The 11,183-nt window shown below is 35.5% G+C and overlaps 1 protein-coding gene across 1 annotated transcript; it reads right to left on the bottom strand.

Annotated features, from left to right (window-relative positions):
• Window positions 1–2,888: 2,888 nt before the first annotated feature.
• Window positions 2,889–10,289, bottom strand: LOC121390779 (mitochondrial intermembrane space import and assembly protein 40-like). Its single transcript, XM_041522703.1, has 3 exons — window positions 10,164–10,289; window positions 5,955–6,044; window positions 2,889–3,655 (listed from the first exon to the last, which is right to left on the bottom strand). Exons 1-3 carry the CDS (start codon window positions 10,183–10,185, stop codon window positions 3,327–3,329), a joined length of 441 nt encoding a protein of 146 aa, XP_041378637.1. The 5' UTR covers window positions 10,186–10,289; the 3' UTR covers window positions 2,889–3,326.
• Between the last annotated feature and the right edge of the window lie 894 nt (window positions 10,290–11,183).

Below are 11,183 nucleotides of genomic sequence, written 5' to 3' on the forward strand. Positions count from 1 at the left end.
AAATGTATTAAAACTTCAATTGCAAGGTGATAACTTTGCCACTCAACTTTCCAGGTGTGTGTGGAGTGGAGCGGGAGTGAATATCTTTCTTTCCTGGTGAAGATTGAACATTCTAAACAAGATATTACAGTAGCTTAGTCTACTATTTAGATGTACATATGTCGGTAACTAGTACAATTACTAAGAGAAGTAACCCTGCCAACCCTATCCAAAACATGGGGTCAGCTGGTTGACCGACTGCACTAAATCTTCCCCCAAAAAGCACAATTTGGTGAGAGCTGTTACTGGGATGCAAACCCAAAGGCTACCAGCTTCAACACTGATGGTGAGAGCTGTTACTGGGATGCAAACCCAAAGGCTACCAGCCTCAACACTGATGGTGAGAGCTGTTACTGGGATGCAAACCCAAAGGCTACCAGCCTCAACACTGATGGTTAACCACTATGCCACTGAGATGGGCAATTTCAAGAAACACTTTTTACTTTTTAGTATTTGCTCCAAACTTAAAATTTTAAAAGCAAAAACGTTAATTTGAGCCATTTGCACTAACACTTGATAACACCCTTACAGGGTAATATCCAGTGTAATAAAAGTAAATGTATTTGAAATTTTTTCGATCACATACTTTCAGAATTTGATAACTTTATAAATTAGATAAAAATTAATCAGGTCATGGCACTACGTTTATTGAGATGTAAGTAAACATGCTATGGCGACACACCAGAATTGAGGTATGCATTCATAATCATTTTAATAGCAACTTTACATTGAAAGCTGTAAAACGGAAAACATCAAGTACTGACTGACTGAAATTAAAAGTTGCTAATGCAGTTTACAAAAACATGTATTAACCTTGAGATTATATGATAAAGAGATTATTACCCTCATGTGTTTTGGTATTGTCAATGTCATATATTGGGAATAAAAATAATTTATAGAGTTTTTATTCCTAATACATGTATATGATATTGACTATACCGAAACACTCTCTGGTAATAACTTCTATATCTTACTGATTTCTCCTCAATGTGGTAAAAGCCCTGAATAGAAAGGTCATGTTGCAATTACATTATATGTTAGTATCCCAACACATATTACAATGTAACCCTGGTTACCACTGTTTTATTTTTAAACCTGAAAGTAATTAAGGTTAGTGAAAACAACTTCACATATTACAGGCCAATAGAGTGCTAATTGGAATGGCAATGTAATTAGGGGTCGCATGTCAAATGCTGAAAAGAGAAACCATAACTCAATCAATAATTGATTGCTGGACTGTTTGTGATACATGTACATCCCATATCCCCATTTCTGAAGAACAAATTGGATAATTATCAAAAAATCTTTAATACATGTACAAGTAGCTTAAAATTGTTGTTTTATTCTGTTAATACCTTTCTACCTTCCTTTGGCATCACAATTATGCCTGCTTTTGATTAACGCAATTTCACACACAAGTTTATCGATACAGTGTGCTGGAAAAAAGTTAATGTATGAGTAATTGTTCCGTGAACGAGTTATTCAGTGTGGTGACCCCATAACACAAACTATTTACTAGCGGACTAAAAATGCACATCATCAATGATAAATTTTGTACAGTTATCCGTTTGTTGTGAAAACACAAATATGGAAAAGCACATCTGAAGATAATTAGAGAAACTTGATTCAAATAATAAGCAAAGTTCTAAATGACAAAGAAAGAAAGAAATGATTTATTTAACGATGCACTCAACACATTTTATTTACGGTTATATGGCGTCAGACATATGGTTAAGGACCACACAGATTTTGAGAGGAAACCCGCTGTCGCCACTGCATGGGCTACTCTTCCAATTAGCAGCAAGGGATCTTTTATTTTCGCTTCCCACAGGCAGGATAGCACAAACCATGGCCGTTGTTGAACCAGTTATGGATCACTGGTCGGTGCAAGTGGTTTACACCTACCCATTGAGCCTTGCAGAGCACTCACTCAGGGTTTTAGAGTCGGTATCTGGATTAAAATTCCATGCCTCGACTGGAATCCGAACCCAGTACCTACCAGCCTGTAGACCGATGGCCTACCACGACGCCACCGAGGCCGTTCTCTAAATGACAGGGACCTTGTTCTGTGGTCATACAGCACTATCATGCTGAATAACACCATAACCAGATATTAAATTTAGACATTCAAGACTGAAGTGCTTGAAACAATTGGAGAAACGTTAACCAAAATTGTATATTAACTTTGAATGACACTGACCTTCACATGAAGTCATATTCAGGGGCACCTCATGTGATTGTAGTAATATCCACACCAAACATGAAAGCCAACCATTAAATAATTCAGAGTTAAATGAAATCAGCTAAACAGGGCTAGCTCTGGATGATCAGAACATTTTACCAAATTATCTCAAAAATGCTAAACTATTTTTCAACTAAGTATCAGTTATTACACATTTGTTTCCTGTCAAATTAAAACAAAATTTGCCAATCGTTCTTATAATTTGTAATTAGCGAATGGCAGAGCTAGCCCTGGCTAAATTTAACCAAACTTTAAACTAAATTCTAAACATGCATTGAATTTGTGGATTTTGTATTGGGATTATACCATAGTAGTAAAAATTATGCAATATGGAGATACACATGTACTTTGGGATTTCATCAGATACCATATTCTTCCAAAACCAAAATTTGGGATTCGTGGAAGCACGGAATTAGAACTTTGGAATTAGTGGTAAGACTACAACTTGGTGAACAGTCATGCCAAATATCTAGCAATCCATTAAACAATTTAAGAGTTACAAGTTGTTGGAGAAATTTTAACAAAACTTTAATTTAAGTTAACCCAGTTTAACCATGCTTAAAATAAATAAAATTCTGCATAGTATTCATAAAATATTCCCATCATATATAATAAAGATGTTTATAAACAAAGGGTTAATGCAGAAGTGGAAATGTGGTCACATAAATTTTAACAAAACTTTAACCAAATGTTGATGGGATAGACAAAATTGCTGGAATGGGATGGAAATTACTGTTCTATTAACTCGTATTATGTGGTACATGTGAGTCAAAAATAAAATGAGTTAACATTTGCTGACAGGGTTTCTGCCAGAGGGTAAAATGGGTATGATGCCATACCCAAATTTCTATTTTTTTAAGTTAACATTTTTATAAAATTAATGACCCTAACCCTAGCCTAACCCTAAATATAACCCATTTTCTTTGTGGAGGAGGCCCCTCATAGCCCCTGTTGACTGTGGTTGCATTCAATTCCATAGCGCCATACCCAAAAATTTCTTTCTGGCAGAAACACTGGCTGACGATGTTAAGTTTTTAAAATCTGATCAGGATTTAGTACCAGTGTTCACAAAAGATGTTCCTTGAACAGACTTTTCTTGCAACACTTTATCCACACTACTTTGATCAGGAATACTCATTTCACTGTCATCATCTGTTTCTTCTTCACTTTCCTTTGCAGGATATAAATCAGGGTACTGTGACATGCATTCCTGCATTTTGTAGAACTGTTCATAACAATCGGAGCCTTTGGCATCAGCAGTACTATAATGAAAGCAAGAGAACGCTTCCCTGAACTCCACTCCACAAGGACCACTGGCCATGCCTCCTAAGCAAGGGCAATTCCAATTAATGTCCCCATTGGGCAAGATTAAACCTGAAAAAAGAATAACAAACATGGCATATACACAATTTTTCAATGTGTGCAACGAAAGTAATAAATCCATGAACAAAAACACAGCTTTGAAGAAATTCAGCCACTCCCTGATATACGTCATGTGTATATGACCAACTGCCTAACATTTCATTCTTTCTACCTACCCTATCATCTGTATACATGTGATGATATGTTCTCAGATAGGGTTAGGTTCACTTTAGACATAAAAACATTTTAGTAACAAACTAGGACCACTACTGTCACAAGAGATGCAAAGTTTGTTAGTATGTAAAATCTATCATTCCTGTGTTGACTCTTATGACGAGTGGTGCCAAGCGAAAGAAAGAAAAAAGTATTTTAATGACACATCTGATACATTTTAACAATTATATGGTGTCGAACCACAGCAATAATCAGAGGGGAAACCTGCTGCTGCCACTCCATGGGCCACTTTTTTCGATGAATTATAGCAGCAAGGGATCTTGTATATCAACTATCCCACACACAGGATGGTACATGCATGCACTACAGGGCTCACCTTGCCCACTGCCAAATTAGCCAATTGGTAAAAACATTATACAAAGTAGTTATGCTACATCATTTTGTATTTGGCTAATAAAAAGTTGTTTAAATCAGCCACTTCTTAATAATTTTCAAACTAATACCCTTCATATCTAAAAACTGGCTGAAACAAATTTATTTCTTATGTGACCCCTGCTTAGCAGTCACGCAGCACTGGGTGTAACGAGAAGTAGGCCCAATGGGCCCACCGGTCAATACCAAGGATTATCTGATCTCCAATTTCTGAACGATAGGTGCAGATTGAGCAACATTATTTTTTACACAAAATGTAAATGTTAATAGCTTCGGATTTCCATGAAGTGCTGTTTATAAATAATTGGATCTGTGTGATCCTTTTTTAGATGCCCATGATCAAATACAACTTTGGATAGTCAATACACCAAGGAATGAATGAATGAATGAATGTTTAATGACACCCCACCCGACAAAATTAACGACTGTTTATCATTTCTGTTTGATTTTCTTAACCCTAACCCTAACCCTAACCCTAAACCTAACTCATTTTCTAATTCTTTCAGGGGGAGGCCACCCATACCCACTGTCGACTGTGGTTGCATTCAGCACACATAATTCAATAAACTGACAAAACAGTTAGATGGTGTGTTTTTTAGGTATCTTTTTTTTTAACACCACCACTAGAACTCCTAGTGTTTGTAGCCATTGTAAGATGTTTCCGACCAACAATGTCAGACATATTTATAATACCAGTGTCTGTATATCCAATGTGTTTGTGGTCATGTGTTAATGTTTGTAGCAGTCATTTTTCATTTTACTTCATATTTTTTTTTTCTTAAGTACAAAATCCTTTGAAGGTAAAATACGGTTTGGGCTACTATTAGAATGACAACACCTTGTTTATAAAGACACTGATATCCTAAACAAGAATATATCTTTAATATGTATATTTAGTCACAACGGCTCCATATGTCATACACATGTTACAAAGGCAGCAAACTCAAGATGGTCCCTTTAATCATCGATTGTGAAAATGTTCTTGAAAGCAAACCCGCTACATTTTCCCATAACAGCAAAGGATATGTTATATGGCATTTGATAGAGCAGTTGTGGAGTACTGGTTGGGATGGGGAGAAGCACTGCAGGCACACTGGCGTAAAGTTTACAAGAGTGGGCTTTTCTTTGAATCACTGCTGCCACCATTGGCGTGGCCAGGATTTTGTATTGAAAGGGGAGACCACACAGCTATCAGCTATCTATTCACATATATATATGCGACCATATCGGTCGCAATGTAGAGGGCTGGCTGTGAGTAATTTTCTGGAGCGACAAAAAAATATAAAAGGGGGAATAAGTGTCATTGGGGGAAGGCATGGTCCTCTTCCTGGCTATGCCAGTGGCCACCACCCCAATTTAAAAACATTCGGGCTACACCACTGCTCAGGCAATGTTGAAAACAAAATGAAAGTACAGGGAAATCCTGGGGTTATCATCCATAGCTAAATATAGCCGGACTTGCACCATCCCATTTGTGACATTAGGCAATTGTGATATTGTGGCCGTAAAATTGTTGAGTTGTCATAACTTTGCTTTATGCACACAACTGTAAGCATGTAAGGAAGATATGCCTAGACACTGAAGTTTAATGGACAGACATACCGATGATGCAATACCATAACACAATGTGTCAAAGATGGATGCATAAAAAGACAGTAGCTTGCTTTAACATGTTCCACAATTGCAAACCTATATAAATTATTACCTGGTTCTTCACTATTTTCATTGGCTGTTATTAATGCAGCACTTGGCTTATCCAAATCTTCCTTAGTTGCAAATATAATGTGATCTTTGCCTAAAAATGCACAAGAAACCATTACGATACATCAAAACCAGACAACCAGAGCATCAAAAACTTATTATTTTAAACAGCATTACTTGTATGTATGTGCGTGTGTTTGTCTATGCGAGTGTGTATAAACCATTGGTGCAAATATTAAACAACCTTGAAAAGCATGAAGTGTATCACTGTATCACAGGACAACACTGTAATTTATATATGTACTGGCTGAATTTAGTATCTGTAATTGTCTGTTGAGTATTACATAAGAAAGTAAATTCTAAGTCTCTACCATAACACTTTGCTTGTAATAATTTGATTAAAATAACTTTACTAGAATGCAATGCTGGAGAGTGGCAGTCCTATACGAAACACAAAACAGTATTTAAATTCGTAAATTTGTCATAAGCAGAAAAAAAGTGTTTGAAAATTGTTTTCCTCTGCTTTTTAATTCATGCATTAATGACACATTTTATTTGTAACAAATAAGATTTTGTTTTAAATGGACATTATATTTTCCACGAAAAAGGAGAAAAATGTGCCTCATAGTTGTATCACAAGTAATACATTCGGGAATCATGGTATATATTCAGACCTTCTAACGCATGTTACACTTAACAAACAGCGCACGTAAAATAATTTTGTATATTGATTGCTACTATTTACCTTTTGTAGCTGGTAGAAAGGTCCATCTAATAATACCCGAATTTTTTTTTACAAGAATGGTAGAGTCCATGCACGATTTTAATATATGACTGGTACTTATCTTTGCTATACAAATCAGAAAACACTGGTTGAATATTCATCTTCAAAGACTTAACAATCCGATCAAAACCTCTTTGCCTATTTAATTTATTAGTAATTAGTAACAGTCCACTTTTCTAACGTAATAAATCATGTCTGATAGAGATAACTCGGTTAATTATACTGTTAATATAGTTATGACAAAAAAAGAGAGAAAAGGAACTGAATTAAATAGTGGCTTCTGTAGCCTACACAAATAAACTTGTTACGGAAATCAATGAAGTCGGTAAAATTGTCTTCATTAGTTTATAACTGTTAGCCTACAAAGCTTACGTGAGGTCCCAAAAATGGCAAACATGTAACTTTCTACTTTCTTTAAAAAAGAAATGAAATTTTGACTAAGACAATTCAAAAGCAGACAAAATAAAAAGAAGGAAAAGAAATGACAATAGATATGTAGGAATGAGCCTAGGTCTTTTTTTACGTCTATTATTTTTCTTTTTCAAATAAAACTTCATTTACATGCATGTACATATGTTATACACAATAAGGGCTTCTAGATTATGGTAGCCCCACTCCCATGGCTAGTGATATTCAATGTTGGGCTAGTAAATAACTACTATTGCCATGCCCGATGGCTAGTGAAAAACAAAACTGTCAAATGTTGCAGTTAAAGGCACTCAGTCACGGATTTAGTGGGCCTTATTTATCTAAATATGGATTATAAATGGAAATTACATTCATTTAGCATACCAAACCTCGTTATTGTATCATCCAAAACATTTTTAACTGAACCACGATCGAGGGAGTTCCACGACACGCTTCATTTTTAAATGTTGGAACTCTTTTTATGACAAGTCATAAAACGTACGGCAAAACCAACTCGTAGTGATGAGGCTATATATACGACAGCTGTGTATGGTATCCTTGAATTTTATATATACGATCACAGTGTATAGACACTTGGCAAATGAGGGCTGGTTATATACATGGCAAATAATTAAAATATATATCATTCCATGACAAAATAACTGCGAATACACTGAAATAAAATAATAAACAGTCAAAACATGAACTCACTTTTTTTTTAAATTATTAATATGATTTTAAAAAATAATAATAATTACGGAGATACCCTACACAGTACCACTGCAGGCGCGTGTGCATGGAATTTAGTAGGGGCCGGGAGTCTAGACCTTGCTCAGTTCGAAAACGGGTAACATGTTTTCCAGCGTCGCCAATGTTCAGACAGTCGTTTTTTCGCTAAATGTTTGCAAATTGTTTTGACCGATTCGCAAAGTGGTCATTTGGTATATAATGTATAGCGTTAAAAATCCAGTGTACTGTCGCATGTTTTGCCGTCCAAAGGTTGGCTTAATTATAACTTAACCCACTTGAATCCAGTTTTACGTGCAGGGTAAGTTCAGCATGTCATTTGTGTGGTAATATTGCATTTTTATAACAAAACAAATGATGAAAAACAAGATAAACTCCAGCCCCTCCACCCCAAAAAGGTAGTAGTAGGCTGCTAATAATAACAATAATAATTATTATGTATTATTATTATTATTGCTATTATAATGTTAGTAAAATCACGTATTTAGAGGGGGACCCGGAAGTGATCTCGGCGTAACTGGTATAAAATATATGTATATTTCAAGTTTTATTGCCCTTGCAATTTTGCGTATTTAAAATATGACTACATACAGCAAAATAACGGTACCTTTAAGTTATATTTATTTGCGGTACAATTTACTTTTAAATTTTTTACTTAAGCAGCCTCAAAATTGCAATCAGTGAAAAATTATTAAGTTCAAGGCCTGTTTTTAGTTTGTGTATGCTCCATAGTTAGTTTCTCTTTCAGATATTCTACCTCAGCAGCTGATAATTTGCAATTTGTAATTTTTATTTTTATTTATTTAGGTGTTTTTGGGGTTGGTTTTTTAGTACAACCAGGGCAATATTACGCTATTCATATGTCTATGGAAAATTTACACAAAAGGGTTCGTTAGATTTATATACAATTCCGCACCCCCCCCCCCACCCCCACCCCCCCGAGTTCAGACCACGCACTGTTCATACAGTATTTAGTATGTATTCCTCTTGTTTCAGATGGTTCGGTAATATGGATCAATCAAATACTTATTTACCGCCTAGATACATTTTTGTTGTGTATATAGCCAAGCCTTCGTTAACAGAGGCTATTTACACGACCGTCATATATATAGCCAGATCGTATACAAACACAGTCTAGTTCACAGTATTCTTTTAAAATGTAACAATTTCTATCCTAAGCCAGCTGTTATGGCATATTTTGCATAATAATGAATTTGACATGGTGGAAAATGAAGGTTTGCGATCCAGATGGTTGGATTTTTTTTGTGTACAACTAACGATAAATTCACCTATAGGCCTAATTAGTCAGGATTTTTGACATTTAACATGCTTCTGTTACTAAAATAAATGAATGTATAAGCTTATAAATATTATCTTTCAGTACATGTTTTTATTAATTTTTAATAACCTGTTTCATTGTTGTTGCTTTTCTATTTACCCTACGTCACAGAGGACGGTCAAGCATTCTCGTTACACGAGCTTGGTAATTTAAATTGTTTTGATATTGCAGTTATTCAGGGGATTCCCGCCACGTGACTCAAAAATAATACATCACACCTTTGCTCTCCAAATAGCTGTTATTTTTCTTTGAATTATGGACCGTCCACATAATTCAATTATTTTTATAAAATATAAGTAATAAGTGAGATATGGTGATTATGTAAATGGTTAAATAAAGTACTTTTAGGTACAAATCAAATGTATATATTTTTAGATAATACTTTGTTGGGTCATTAATTAGGTCAACCATCCATGACAGAGCACCTTTAACTAAAGTTTAAAGTTTGTAAATATGAATATCCGGACCCCACCCCAACCTCCAGTGTTAATGTTTTTTAAGCTCTGTCTCCCTCTTTAGGTGACATATCTGATTTTTATTATTATTTAGTACAATTATATTAACTAAAGTAAAGTTGGGCTAGTGAATATGTAATTGTGGCTAACTAGTACATTTTTTAATGTCAACTGTCACTGTCAGAAATCGTTAAATGTACACTACAGCACGTACATTTGGATATTTCTGACACCACCGACACATCCACTGAAATATGTCTCTCACCGAAACATGGCACTATATGAATCGTACGTTTTATTGTTGCATTACGGTTACACTTCAAGATAACGTGATATTAGTCTACTGCCTAGGCATGATGGGGATTGATTAGCACGATTACAAATTAGATAATCAAATTGATTTGTGTTGGTATAATGAATGGTTTTCGATGTATAGACTATAGCAATATATTAATATGTATTTTCACTGAAAGTAAGTACCATTTTCACGACAGTACGACATTAGTAACTTCTTTTAACCAAGGCTTTTCGTCTGCAGTTCTATTTCACCTTGACGCACATGTCAAAATATCCAACTAGACTGGTTCTCGAATCTGTTAGAATCGGAGGTCCTATTTACGGACTCAACCAAGCTTAACCGAGGATTGCCGAAAGCAACTAGGGCAAGTTCAGCCACAAAACGTTTCGCAAACGTTCGCGGACTATTTGATTACTTCCCGACGTGGTCATTTGTTTTACTGTGAAGCGTATTAAGCAGTTTAGCGGGCGTTTTTCTGCTCGATGTGGCTGAACACAACCCTGATAACTACCGAACGCAAGTGCAGAAATACCGAGTGCAACCGAGAACTACCGAGCGCAAGTGTAGAAATACCGAGATTTCATTTGTTCACGATTCAAGCACCAGAGGTTATAGGTTGGACTATACCAATTCAAATCCCATAGGCGACCATGTTAACGTTTGTGTTTAAAAACACTATATGCAATATATCAACCAAACTGTGACCCATAAATATTAGTACTACAACCCCTACCTCAAAGTATTAACTGCAGAAAATGGTACCTTTCATGGCTCATTTTCGATATAACCAGATGTTTCTGTAACACCCTTAGTTTCGCACAAAATTTGAGTACTTTTTTTTACAGGTACCCCATACATGTTCCAAGCACAAGGCTACTTGACACGGTGGTACTACATCAAATAAAATTGCATACATTTTTAGCCCACATGAAACTAATTTTTTTTACAACCAACACACTCACATTTATAAGCAATCACAGGACTTGTGGTGTTAACTTCTCTATCAAAAGTTCGGTACACCTCGAACTTCGACCCAGCCGGAAATTAATTGGTATAGTGCAACCTGAAGCATACTGTCCATAAGCGTACGTGCTCCCATTTTATAGGGAGGCAGGCTAGATTTTGCCCGAATTAAGCGAAAATGTCCGAATCTGAATAACAACATTTATTCATATTAACATTACAGCTAAACAGCTATAAGG

The sequence above is a fragment of the Gigantopelta aegis genome, chromosome 3 (genome assembly GCF_016097555.1).
Source record: "Gigantopelta aegis isolate Gae_Host chromosome 3, Gae_host_genome, whole genome shotgun sequence".
In the NCBI taxonomy this organism is placed as follows: Eukaryota; Metazoa; Mollusca; class Gastropoda; order Neomphalida; family Peltospiridae; genus Gigantopelta; species Gigantopelta aegis.

Excerpts from the sequence above, each read along its gene's own strand:
- LOC121390779 (XM_041522703.1), bottom strand. The coding sequence starts at position 10,185 with ATGTCGTACTGTCGTGAAAATG. Across the intron at positions 6,045-10,163 it reads GTCGTACTGTCGTGAAAATG|GCAAAGATCACATTATATTT; the intron begins GTACTTACTTTC and ends GTGCATTTTTAG. Across the intron at positions 3,656-5,954 it reads TGAAAATAGTGAAGAACCAG|GTTTAATCTTGCCCAATGGG; the intron begins GTAATAATTTAT and ends TTCTTTTTTCAG.